Source organism: Schistocerca serialis, chromosome 4 (genome assembly GCF_023864345.2).
Source record: "Schistocerca serialis cubense isolate TAMUIC-IGC-003099 chromosome 4, iqSchSeri2.2, whole genome shotgun sequence".
Taxonomy (NCBI): Eukaryota; Metazoa; Arthropoda; class Insecta; order Orthoptera; family Acrididae; genus Schistocerca; species Schistocerca serialis.
The window spans coordinates 378,900,627-378,915,412 of NC_064641.1; the positions used below are offsets into that span (position 1 = coordinate 378,900,627).

Sequence of the window (14,786 nt, forward strand, 5' to 3'; positions counted from 1 at the left end):
GTCGTGCTCAAAGATTTGGAGGCCTGCATCCCCTTGTAGTGTTGTGCCTCCCGACACCATAACGCCTAGACCACCAAAACAAATGGTTTAAATGGCTCTAAGCCCTATGAGACTTAGCATCTGAGGTCATCAGTTCCCTAGAACTTAGAATTACTTAAGCCTAACTAACCTAAGGACATCACACACATCCATGCCCGAGGCAGGATTCGAACCTGCGACCGTAGCGGTCACGCAGTTCCAGACTGATGCACCTAGAACCGCTCTTCCATACGGCCGGCCACCAAAACAATCATGGTGACCATATTCCTTGCGGAATTACGTGTTCCAGTTCTCACCATGTGATCGTGGGTCCTGAATCATTACTGAAACACTTGCTCTCAGCCGAGAAGAACCTTAGGTCCCACTGCTCGTTGATCCAGTCAACGTTCTCTTGGCACCATTGTCAACGGTGCCGCCCATATGCGGGTGCCAACAGAACAGAACGTACTAGACATCATGCAAAGAGAGACCACCCCGACGCAGTCACCGAGCCACTATGGAGCGTGACACTCTATGCCTTGCATTCCTGTTTTATGTCGTGGCAATCGCACCCGGTGTTTGACTTGGGTCTCTTCTTACCTACTAAACACTGTAGCGGTCATCTAATCATGTAGTTTATCTTGAACGATCCCCTCCTCTGCTTCGGGCAGCAGTGGTTCGGAATTCTCTTCATGCACGTGAAACAATGATGTGAGCAATACCCAAGTCCTTCGTTACACTCGACCCACTTTGTCCTTCTTCTTGTTTCCTGATGATTCTTCCACGTGTAAAATCATCCAAAAGTAGTCTTCGGACTGTGATGAAATGAAGAACAGCGTCACCGTGCACCGTCACTTCTCGCTGATTCACACATACACACACATGCACAATCTGCTCGCGTTACGTCATCTGTCTGGAGTTCCGTTACCAGTTGCATTTTACACTATACGTCTACATCCACTTACATACTCCGCTAGCCATCGTACATTGTGTGGCACACATTACCCTGTATCACCACGTACAATGAGTCATGTCCTTTTATGTTCCTCTTGCAAATACATCGAGGGGCAAACGACTGTCTATACGCCTTTGTTTGAGCAGTAATATCTCGTATCGTCTTCGTCGTCGTTACGGGAAATTTGTACCCGTGGTAGCAGAATCATTCTGCAATTAGCTTCAATTTTCGGTTCTCCAAATCATCTCAGTAGCGTTCCTCGGAAAGAACGCCGCATTCCCTCCAGGGATTCCCATTTGTGTTCCCGAAGCAACTTCGCAATACTTGCGTGTTGTCCGAACGTACCAACAACAAATCTAGCAGCTCTCCTCTAAACTTCTTCGACGTCTTCCTTTAACCCAACCTGGTATGGATCTGAAACACTCGTACAGTACTCAAGCGTAGGTCGCACCAGCGTCCTGTATGCTGTCTCCTATACAGGTGAAGCACACTTTTCCGAAATTCTCGCAATAAACCAAAGTCGACCTTTCGCCTACCCTATCACAATCGTCACATGGCCATTCTATTTCATATCGTTTTGCAACGATACGACCAGATATTTAAACGACGTGACTGTATCATGCAGGACACTACTAACGCTGTAACCGAACATTAGTCAAGCTGACCCCACAGCACATGACATCCAACTTGTTGTATACAACTGGGAGATCTCTGACAACACGTTCCTGCACTTTCTTTCATTTCTACCAAGTAGTTAGTATGTTACGTTACTTCATATCGCTCATGTGTAAATATCAAGAAAATTGTCTGGGAATTTGTATTTGTTATATTTTACACGTTAAAACACGCTTGTCGTTGGCTGTTAAAGAGGTTTCTGACAACTGCTCCTTTTTAGTGAGTAAAACTTGGGGTCCTGACTTAAACTCCTTCACATTGAGATGTATCGTGTTTTACAATTAATTCTAGCAAGGAAATTTAGAAACTTATTACATAACTTATATGTTTCGTGCATTATTTTTACACTGTTGCTGGCAAAGGTGTGAGAGCACTTTATTGTATGCGGTTGCATCTGTACACCACAATGGATGAAAGTTGGTTGGTAGCAACGAGACTTAAAAGTCTTTTGAAGTTTATGGCTCACACGTTACAGGTTTACGAACTCTCATCTACATGAAATTTAACGAGCAGTCATAAATCTGCCGTGGGATAGGCCTTTAATATTTCGCACCCCGTTTATTCCCTGATAACGTTGGCGAACGCTGCCTCAGAGCTGTCCTGTTAAACACCCATCTGAAAACGTGGCCGCTTTGTTAAACACAACCGCACAAGGGACAAACGAAAAACGATTTTTCTCTCCTCTGCATCCTGATTTCACATTACTATGAGGTGTGCTTCATGAAACGTTTGTGCAATAATACTTCCCTTTGTTATTGATGTACTGGGTGTTTCTAAAATAATGAGATTGAAAGCTATGTACTGTTTGTTTCTCCATAAATAATTTTGGCAGCTACTTCGACAATGTTTTCAAGTCGGATAAGTTGCTCGAAGCGGATGCATATGCACTGGTATACAAAACTTTGGGACGAAATTAACTTCCTGCCGTGCCCAATGACACAGCTCAATGGAACTTTGACCGTACATGGAACTTCTAGATTGTAATACAGAAGGTAGCTGAAAGAAATAAACTGTGAGGCGAAAAGAAATGGGCCAGCGGTTCTAGGGGCTTCAGTCCGGAACCGCGCTGCTGCTACGTTCGCAGGTTCGAATCCTGCCTCGGGCATGGATGTGTGTGATGTACTTAGGTTACTTAGGTTTAAGTAGTTCTAAGTCTATGAGGCTGATGACATCAGATGTTAAGTCCCATAGTGTTTAGATCCATTTGAACCATTTTTTTGAAAAGAAATGACACTTATTTGTTGTTGTTGTGGTCTTCAGTCCTGAGACTGGTTTGATGCAGCTCTCCACGCTACACCATCCTGTGCATGCTTCTTCATCTCCCAGTACGTACTGCAGCCTACATCCCTCTGAATCTGGTTGGTGTATTCATCTCTTGGTCTCCCTCTACGATTTTTATTTACCCTCCACGCTGCCCTCCAATACTAAATTGGTGATCCCTGATGCCTCAGAACATGTACTACCAACCGATCCCTTCTTCTAGTGAAGTTGTGCCATAAACTCCTCCCCAATCCTATTCAGTACCTCCTCATTAGTTATGTGATCTAACCATCTAATCTTCAGCATTCTTCTGTAGCACCACATTTCGAAAGCTTCTATTCTCTTCTTGTCTAAACTATTCATCGTCCACGTTTCACTTCCATACATGGCTACACTCCATACAAATACTTTCAGAAACGACTTCCTGACACTTAAATCTATACTCGATGTTAACAAATTTCTCTTCTTCAGAAACTCTTTCCTTGCCATTGCCAGTCTACATTTTATATCCTCTCTACTTCGTTCATCATGAGTTATTTTGCTCCCCAAATAGCAAAACTTCTTTACTACTTTAAGTGTCTCATTTCCTAATCCAATTCCCTCAGCATCACCCGACTTAATTCGACTTATTTGAAGTCGACTATTACACTGAAGTCGCCTCGATTCGTGATCGTCCACTTAACGTCACAGAAGGCGGTACCTCGTTCATAGTACGGTGTGCGACCACCACTGACGCCAATGCATGCTCTACGACGTACTGCCATGCTGACCACATTGTTGATACGTTCTTGTGACGGGACGCACCATGCCTCCACCAGCGCGGCTGACATTCCTGAATGATCGATGGCGGATGTGGACGTACTGCAGTACGCCTCCCCAATACATCTCAAACCCTCCATGAGATCTGAGTCTGGGGAACACCTGAAAAGACGCACATGAGAAACGCTTACGATGTCAGAATGAAGTCGGCCAGTAAGTGTACCATCTTCCAAGATTTGGAGATCAGTTCGCCCATGCAACCTTATGCCTCCTCATATCATAGCATGCAGACCTCTAAAACCGTCATATTCGAAATTTTTACTGGGTGCATTACGTGTTCCAACCTCGAACCACTGAATGCTGTTGAACATGATCATTTTGGTTGTCCAGGTGGCATGGTGTGGGGAGGCGTAAAGTGGCATGGTTGCACTGACCTCCAGCTTATCGATAGACTCGCCGGTCTGCCTTATTGTGACACTGTACTCCTTCCTCTTCCAATTATTCCCAAGGATGCATCCGTTCTGCTTCATTTTTGTGGATGACAATGCGCGACAGTCTCGAACAGCGTAGATGGAGGAGCTGTTGGAACCGGAGGACATTCGGAGAATGGACATGCTGCCCTTTACCCTGACTGACATCCCACTGAGCACGTGTGTGACGCGTTGGGGATACGTTCTGCGCTCCGTCCACGTGCACCAGCGACCGTCTAGTAGTTGTCAACTGCTCTGGTTGAGGAATGGAAAGCCGATACAACGAAAACTTACCAACATTGTGACCAGCGTGGGAGCACGCTGCACAGTGTGCACTGGTGACCGTGGGGATCACACACCATATTAAGAACAACGTACCGTCATGTAATGCCCATGGTCGCTTACGTGTATTTATTGCCTTTGAATAAAAGTGTCGTTTCTGCTCCTCTCACTGCATACTCCTTTTGGTTATCCTTCTGTACTATACCGTAGCAGTTCTTTCTATTGTCGTGTCCTGGCACAGCCTCACTACACCACAATGAAGTAAGTGTGAACTGCGTAGTGCAATTGGGACGTTAACCACAAATGGGTTAGTTATAAATTGCTGTCAGCCTTTACATCGAAGATGAGAGGGAGAGAATATCCATGGTTTGAAGCAAATAAGTTTCCTGAAAATAGGTTACAGAATTGCAATAAACCCCTTAGTAAGATTCAGTCTATTTATTCGGACTTGCTACTTCAAACCAAATGCCAGTACATATAAGAAACAAGTACAAAGCAATCACTTGTTCTTGGTTAGCTCTGAAATCTCTCTAAGTAATTGAGACAAAGACTGACAGCCTCTGTTCAACACTATTCCAATGAAACTCTAAAAATTCTACTTGACCTGCAGTTCCTGAGTGTCCACCAGAGTCTATCACCGTCTTCTCATAGCTGAAGTCTTTATCAGCTGTATCACCTGCTATGGGCCAACTAGGCCTCGCTGGCGTCTCGCTGTGGAATCTTCAAACTGCCGGCACTGGCTCTGAATCTGCATCTGAATCTCTGCTTCTAGCTATTCCGCTGCCTGGTCTTTTATTTCGTTTCTCATGTACTTGGGTGCACACGAGTTAATTTGTTTCACACGACCCTTTCATTTCTAAGTGATCGGATTGCACAATAATGCCTAAGGTTCCACACGACACTCTCGTTTCTAATTGGTCGGCTTACGCAAGAATGCCTTCGGTTCCACACTACACTTTCGTTTCTAGCTGCACACAACTTAATTTGGTTCCACACGAGTCTTTTCCGCACGTGACTGACACTCTCTCTTGCTGTATTATCGCCCTGGTGTTTGCGTCTTCCATTGCGCAAGCTTGATTCATGCTGCTTCCTCTGGCACGAAGTCAAACACTAAGTTATTTGATCAACAAGCCATACTTGGCAGCCTCCGCCGCTTATCTTGTTCCTACGTCCACGTGGACTATTTCTTAATGTCGGCTGGTTGGTTGCCTATGGAGCCTGGACTCTTATTATGGTCACAAAAGCAAGAATAAAAATTAAAATTTTCTACGGTCACAACACTATTTATGGTCCAAGTTTCAGCGAGCTATGTGACTTGGCAGCTACACAATATACCAAAGTTATATAGTCATTGAGTTTTGTACACCAGTGTACATTCACTAAACTTTAAATTTAAATCACAGAAATATAAGTGGAGAATCTGTACCACGTTGTAGTAAAATAAAGTTAACTGTCATCTAACAGCTAAGGTTAGGTCCGTTGATTTAGCGCATGAAAATGGACAATTCAAATCACAAAAAAAGAAACAGCCGCGTACATTCAATTTTACGGAGTTTAATTTGTACTTCGGTATCACGTGACGATTTTCCGAGCGTCAGATATGCCACTTAAGAATGTTTACCCTTGCACTGCGACATAATGCTAACTGGTCTCCGGAGCAGACAAGATCTGAGCAGATGAAAAGGTGTTTGAAGCGTCTACTTCAAATCGCTACACAGAAGTGGCTAGCCTTCTAACCAGCTTTCTTTGCACTACATTTGCAAAACTACTCTGAATTTCTCAGTTGTCTGGCAGACAGTCTACATAAATACTTTAAGAACATATTAATACCGTTCCACTCTCGAGTATACAAGAGAAAAATGAACTGCATGCGGGTTCTAACTTATTTAATTCCTATGGGCGTATTTCCTTTCGTAAATGCGATTATAATACCGTAAGTATTTTGGGATTGGAAGCAGGAAGTTGTTCCTCGTCGTTTCCAACGAGGAAATCTGTTTTAATGATTGCCACCACAACTCGCTTATCATGTCCGTGACCCTACCTCCTCTATTTCGCAATGATTAAGGATAATCTACTGTTTCCGTACTTGCTCTACATCATTTGTCAATCATATCTACTAAAGAACCCACGCCACGCGGAAGTACTCCTGAAGGGAACCAACAAGAGTAGTGAAGGCTGGCTAAAAGATTCTTCGCTCCCATGTATTCAGCTCCCCCACAACATTCCACAAGAGATTGTTTCATTTTATGTTGCTCTTAATTGTAATACCTAGATACTTTAATCAGTGTAGTTTAGCGTGTAACCGAATTTTAACGCACTCGTTCAACATCGATCGGGACACAGTCCTTGTTAAAGAAATACAGTCAATGCAGTCAAACTATTTATATAATATGTAGTTGACATTGTCATCTGGGCGATCTGAAGTTAACTGAAGATAAATAGCACTGAAAGCAGCCCTGTTGGTGTGACCATTCCAGCACGAAAATCATATGTGCGAGTGAAAATCACACAGTGCAAGTTGGCTGCTGCGTCAGCACCATACACAGTGTGCCATCCCCAAGTGCTCGTCTAACAAGGCCTCCGCGGAAGCAATATCCCTGGGCCCTTCAGTCACAATAGTAGCGTACAAGACGAAAAATGATGTTGATAAGGTCAAAATAGCCTTACCCTTTTATAAAAAAGTAATACGCTTTCATATTCGTAAAAAGTCTTATTTTGATAAACTGCAAAATGGCTCTGAGCACTATGGGACTTAACAGCTATGGTCATCAGTCCCCTATAACTACTTAAACCTAACTAACCTAAGGACATCACACAACACCCAGTCATCACGAGGAAGAGAAAATCCCTGACCCCGCCGGTAATCGAACCCGGGAACCAAGGCGCGGGAAGCGAGAAAGTTACCGCACGACCACGAGCGATAAACTGCAAGTATTCGTACAAAGCGAAGAAAACATTTTATCCATTTCAACTTTACTCCCTGAAGGTAAACGTGACTCAAAGATAACGCGATTTGACCCCCTTTATTAAAGGTAGAAAAAGACGAGCTCACACGAAGTGCTACAAAAGGGTCCAAGATTATTCGGAAGTAATAACTGAATAATGAACAAGTGAATGAAATTATTAAACGTATGGGACACAAGCTCCAAATGTTGGAAATTGCTCGTCCAGGTCCAGTTCGTGTAAGGACCAATGATTTTGTCGGTTGGTGCCCATTTTGGCAAACAACCCCTAACATTTAACCTGTGCGGCAAATACAAGTGATCGTAACCACGTAGTCCCAGTGGCCGAAGATCTCTGAGCTTGATTGGAACCCATATGAATGTGATACTGAGCATAACTTTAGTCTTAAGCAACTAACAGTCCACACCGTGAAAGGACACGAAAATATGGAGGCGACTACAAGTGTTTGAAGTTGGTAATACCAGGAAAAGTTTGAATTTAATAGATCGATGATATATAACAAGGAAACCCTTGAGTGTGAGGTCGCAAAAGATCAATGCTGTTTACCGCATTTGAAGCCTCATATGCTGTCTACCAAGCAAACACAATATTGGCTGCTAATGGGAACAGGGGGCGGGACTGGAGTTATCCAATGGTGAGCGCGGCTTCACGCTACAGAGCGTAATTGAACTGCTTAGACGACGAGTGCTACACTGCTTTTAGTGCTGATACAAAGCAGATCAATGGAAACGATAGGTAAAGCAAGCTTTGCATTACTGTATATCTTCAACAGTTGCCGAAGTTTACATTTCATCAGAAAGGAACACATAGAATTTCGCAGACTGAGAAAGAAGTGACAGATAAAATATTAGCGTACCTGCAAGATGAGTCAGTGAAATGTGTGGTATCGTATACCCTCTACTGTGCGGACAGTGTACATGAGGAGTACAATGATGACGATTTGGCAAGGCCTCTTCGGAAGGAAGTTTTGTATTGCTATAAAGGGTAAATTTCACGCACCCTCTCCTACACACTATGACACAAATTTCCGCATTGTCATTACAATCTTCCGTTGCGTGCCACCTAATCAACAAAAATGAAACGTAGATATAAATTTACGTGTGATAGGATTTGCTACGGAATACTGAGCTTCATATAGAAATTCACACTTTTCAGTGATGCAGAAGTCACAGAAGGCACTCGGTTTGTCACTGTAACTGCTCAGAATTGTCAAGCTGGTTCATATGGCTCTGAGCACTATGGGACTTAACATCTATGGTCATCAGTCCCCTAGAACTTAGAACTACTTAAACCTAACCAACCTAAGGACATCATACACATCCATGCCCGAGGCAGGATTCGAACCTGCGTCCGTAGCAGTCGTGCGGCTCCGGACTGAGCGCCTAGAACCGCTAGACCACCGCGGCTGGCCATTTCATTACAATTAACTAATCAGATCATTTTAAATCATTTGTACCTCGTGAATTATGTCACAGCTGTAGTATTGTCTGCAGCCATTGTGGTTTGATACAAAAGATTGTATAACGCCCAGCACAAAGTTTTTCAACTTTCCATGAACACTGACATGTTAATTTTTTATTACGATGCAGTAACGAAAACTACATGGTCTACACCTTCTTTACTGTGATGGTGTGCTTCTTCAAACTATCCAGCGAATGCCAATAGGCAATATCTCAGCACCGTAGGAGTTGTCGATGCTTTAGTTGACAACCTGACATTCCCATGCAGAACTGTTGCTTCTCATTGTGTGTCCCATCTTGTCGTTTGATAATACCAATTCCCGACGACACAGTCCGCGCCTACTTCATTTAGGAATCGTCTCAAGCTGCACAGTTTAAGAGTGTACAAACGGGAATTTCTCAGATCTCGGTCGCTATAATATTGCTGGCTGGAGAGCTCACCTGAAACCCTTCCTTGACGGAGAACCTACCGTTTTTGGTGGCGTGCATTATGTCTACGATGTTGTGCTGTGTCCATCCCCTACAAGTTCTTAGTTGCTTCCACGGAACAAATTCATATTTCTCCTATTCAGGTGTTTAAAAATTGCTGAACTGTTCAGCGAATTTGTGCAGTCTAACAGACCAATGTACGTAGAAGTAATGCTTTTGAGTTTGCCTCGACACAGTCTTGTATGGAAGGATAAGGTACCAGTTACGACAGGCACAGTAACATACTTGGAATTCCTACTCTTGAACGGATCCACAGCTTTAATACTAACCCTCATTTCCTGTGACTTCCATAAACCAGTCCCCACGAATATACGTCACATACATTCTCAGCATCATTTCCGCCACATTCCGCAATCTGTGAAATACGAGCGAAGGCAACCTCGACTCGCTCTGTAGGGTGTTGAAACATAGCTTCACCCATGTCCGCTTTAAGGCTGCTCTCAAACTGTTTTCCTCGTGCGTAAGCAGTTCCAGTGTCTAATATACTATACTTCGTTTGTTCTACACACAGTAAAAGGCCACCTGGCTAAATGTTCGTCTCTATATTCTAGGCTTTTAAGATGATTCACTAGGGCGTAAAGCTTAAAAAAGTGTTGCTATAAGCCTAGCGTATACATACAGACGTGTGTAAATAACAGATTACGATATCAAAACAAGGGATGTACTGATAGAGGTGTTTCGGTGATTAATACACTGAATCTGAATTTCCAAATCTCTGTGCAGCCGTAGTACCTTTTCCGTACTTTATTATCCTGGTTATGACGACTGCAGGCACGATACCTTTAAGGAACACATGGTTCAGTATATTACACACTCTTTTCCATTCTAAACGTGTCCTTCGTCTCTAATGATCTCGTTGTTGACAGTATATTATACCATAATCTCCTTACCTTATTCATAATGGTTTGAGAACAGCACACTTATTTCCGGAAATAATGGTCTGAGAACAGCACACTTGTTTCCGGAAATGCCAGTGAAGAATAAAGCATCTGTTTCAAAAGCGTACGGGTTGTTGCAGTTTTTTTCTACCTCAATGACGTTTCTTAATGTTCCTTCTGTGTCATAAAGGGACTTATCTCGACGTATAAACTGAGAAAGTATCTAAACCGTCTCTACCACGTTCATTTTCAAAAATGCTTGCTAGCACCATGAATACTGTGTTTCGATAAACTGTTGCTTAGAATGTTTACCTCCCACGTTGTGTTTAACTACATCACTCCTAAATTGAACACTCGAACGAAAAACGTAAAAACTGAAACTGAATGGATTTTAAGTTTGTTTTTGAAGCACTGAAGTATGACAGATATGACCGAACTTTCATTTTACCTAGATGCATATTTCAGGAATTAAAACATATTATTTCCCTCTAATGCAATCATCTTGGAGTGCAAAACTCGACATAATTAAATCGATTCTAATATTAACAGCTTGCAGCATGCAAATCCAGAAAAATGTGAACAATTTTCTTAATGGTGTAAGAAAGCTTATCGACAGAAGTGAATATATTTCTGGATCGTCGTTTTTGTGTTAGGTATTACACAACTAAGTTCATAGTTCTTTTCTGTTTTAGGTCTGTACCTGTATATTTTGGTGGTGGAGACATTTACGGGGAAAAACATACAACTCAGCGCCTACGTAATAATTGGCTGGGGTAAGTACTTCATTTTGAATCCTCTGCAAGATAATTTTTAATTTCAATTATAAAATTTCTATTATACTTTACGAGCCACAGAAAGAAAATTGCGTTCAATGTTGCAGTGACAGTCTACAACGTAATGTCGACAAAAAAGAGGAAATCTCGAGAAAGCACTGACAAAAATCATAGCTCGCGAGCATGCGCTCCCCCCTCCCCGCAAACACACACACACACACACACACACACACACACACACACACACACAGACACTCTCTCACACGGCCATGCATGCGCGGCTATTAGGTGATTTGAAAGAATATATTGTTTACTAAAGCACCTGCACTCAAGCGCTAATGACCGTAAAATTTTTTCAAGCCATTAAAAAGTGTATCCAAAGCAAACAGTTATGATAAATCAGCAGATATGGGCAATTTTGCTTTTAGGGCAAGATTAAACTGCAATTTTAATGTCATGCATGATAAGAAAAGACTCATCTGTCCCATCCCTGAATAGTGGTCACATGTGTACCAAATAGAATTAATAGGGGATACCGAAAGCATACTAAGAAGGACAGCACGAATGACACGGGTTTATCTGACCCGTGGAAGAGTGTCAATGAGATGCTTACAAAACTTAACTGCAGACACTTGAAGATTGATGCAAACTGTCCCAAGAAAACTTACTAAAGTTCAAGAACTAATTTTAAGAAATGAATACAGGAATACTTTATAGGAATACTACGTTTCGGTCCTTTTCCCCTCGTCATCTACAGTAACCGTTATTTGATATAACAGTAGAAATATGATTTCGTAATGATCGACACAAAGCACGAGCAGTATGCAAGTGATAGAGAACTAATAATTCTAAAAATTGACCAGTCATATATACAATAAGGCTATTGTTATGAACTAAATGTTCCTCTACCAGAGGACATATCTCATTTAACCACTCGTGGATACGTTTACCTATGGCGATAAATGTGAATTTAAATGTTGTAGGACAACCATAACCGCAGTGTTACAAGGGCTGTAGGCAGAAAGGCCATACTAGTGCTACAAAACTATACGCGAAAGAAACGTAAAATATATATCAAAAGTTTAATATATTCGTTTTATGTTGCAGGAGTAATGTTGATTGTCTCAACGTCGTAAACTATTAATAATAATAACAATGAACTTTGCTCTAACTCTATAAAGAAGACTGAAGATATGGAAAACTACTTTTTTCGTAATGTTTCCCTTGTACATACTGTGAAAGGAAGAGAATAGCACACGAATGAATCCTACTATGTAATTCCAGACGGTACGTCCTATCACCTCTTCCAATAGTGTGGTTATATATGACAGGAAGGAAACTCCTTTCTAATGAAGCTTATCTCGAGATTCTACTACAAATAACGAATTCTTGAAACACTTCCAATTACGCGTAATTTTGTTGTGAAAAAGAGGATTAGTTTTACACATTATTTTCAGAACAAATGATTTCATTCGCTGTAACTATGCCTCTGATTACATAAATTTAAACACCAAGTTAAATATGTGAAAAGCCCGAAACATGTGTCTGTAATTGCGACGTGGGGGCGCATATATTAATGCATAAAATCCCTTAATGGTCATATTATTTATGCATACTAAGTCTAAAAAAGCAAGTACGTAATTTTAACAGTCAAATATGAATTAAAACGATTTTAAAATGCGGGAGGTATCTGTTCTACAGTCCATAAAGGTTATTTCTATTTAAACTATGCCCTTGTGTACTATATATGCTTGAAGGTTAAAAAGACTACAGAAATATAAATCGTTGAAGAAATAATAACCATTTATGACCAATTGAGTTACAAATCATACCTGAACTATTATTTCTCAAAAGGTGTACCTTCGTTTACATAATCTCGGTCAGCACATGCATTACTCAGACACATTGCCCAAAACAGAATTTGCTGTGAAGGGGTACATTCTTCCCTTACTCGCCATCGGAGTGAAAATGCGGGTTTTCCATGAAATAAGTGAAACTGAGTGAACTGAGTAAAATGGAACAATATGCACACAGATTTGCAATGAATTTCATATCAGAATGGACAACGATTGCTGAGTGAGCTTCAGACGTACTGTATTTGGTTTTGTTCTTCACAATTACTGTCTTCTGCGGGTATAAGTACGAGCATAATAGGGGACGCAATCCTTTTATCTGAGTACCGTAAATGGGTATATAATAGTTACTGCCTCATAATACCAACAATTAAAGTACAACAAAAAGAAACAAAAATATAAAGGAGACATTGTTTAAACTACTACAGAACTACTACTGAGCCCTTAGTCAGTTCTCCAACTGCTAGTAGTATTGTTTATAACTATTGGTTATAATTGGAACATTTATCTTTGTACGTTCATTAAGGTCGTCACATTCATAGATAATTAATACATTTTAACTATTGAAGGTTGTCGCCCCTACTCTAAGTTAGTCATCAGTCACTGTCTGCTCGATTCTTCCGGCGAAGGGCCGCATGACAGTAGCGTTCTCCCTGACGTCTTAAATCTCACGAGTCACTCTAATATCGTGGAATGCACTTTTCCTTAGATACTTTACATATTATGACTGACAGTTTTGAAGATCAATTGATTTAGTAGTTATACCTCAGTTACCTTCCCTCCTGTACGAGATGTTGAATGTCACGAAAGTTGAAGGTATCATGATATCATTCTCTCTGGTATTCGAACAAGGTGCACCAAGATGACTGACTCCTCAGTGTCGCTTTAGGGCCAGGTGCCCTGAATGCCTGACACGATCACCCACTGTATTTTGTTAGTGTGTACAGCGTCTAAAAGTTTTCACGACAAAGACCACACTGCAGCAAGTGCAAGTACCATTGATTCGCCTTTTGAATATATGCATACTGACTCCTTATATGGTTATTGAGCCGCTTTGTTAATCTCTCATGATGTTAGGAAAAAGTTTCTTTGCTCTTCTGGTTGGGCCAGGAGTGTCCATTCATTTTAGCGCAGTGGTAAAAACAATGTTATTTTATTTTTCCGTATTGTTCTCAGTTCCTCCGTATTCTAGGTGCTTTCGTTTGATCGCCTTTCTTTAATCGTTACTGGGGCTTCTCTTTCCTGGTCTATATTAAAAGAATTATCAGTAATGCATCATTTGGGGCCAAACATTAGTACACACTGGGGTGCAATCTTCTGACTATCGAAGCTGGCATCAAAATATGTAATCTATGGACTTGCAAAATACACCACAACTGACGCTTACATAAACTCATGTAGGTCTTAATAAATCTCAGGGACAGTAGAAATTATCTACTAGCGATGTTTATGGTTATTTTCATCATTTCTGGATTCGCATTCGGGAGGACGACGGTTCACACACGTCTCCTGCCATCCTGATTTCGGTTTTCAATGATTTCCCTAAATCGTTTCAGGCAAATGCTGGGATGGTTCCCTTGAAAGGGCATGGCCGATTTCCTTCCCCCTCCTTTCCTAATCCGAGCTTGTGCTCCGCCTTTGATGTTCTCATTGTCGACGGGACGTTAAACACTAAACTCCTCCTCCTCCTTTTCCTCCTGCCTCCTATATATGATGAGTGAAACTTGGGTTTTCATCGAAGAATACGTAATGGTATATCGCTACTACCTTTAATTTCTTTTATAGAAATGTACAATTGTAGTAGGAGGCATGTAGTTTACTGACCGTCTGGTAATACTCTGACACTTCGGCACCATCCATTCTGTTCGTAGACAGCAGCATTACAGTTATCTTCTATAGTTCTTCTCCAGTTACCGGTTGAGGCGAAGAACAGTTCATCTCGAAATGTCA

The 14,786-nt window shown here is 41.6% G+C and overlaps 1 protein-coding gene across 1 annotated transcript in view; it reads left to right on the forward strand.

Annotated features, from left to right (window-relative positions):
* LOC126474677 (diuretic hormone receptor-like) overlaps window positions 1-14,786 on the forward strand; it is a gene marked incomplete at its 3' end in the record, with an annotated part of 1,060,935 nt that overhangs the window by 928,674 nt on the left and 117,475 nt on the right. The window contains exon 9 of the mRNA XM_050102155.1: window positions 10,903-10,983. Coding sequence (XP_049958112.1) covers window positions 10,903-10,983 — 81 coding nt within the window. The remainder of the gene's footprint in view (window positions 1-10,902; window positions 10,984-14,786) is intronic.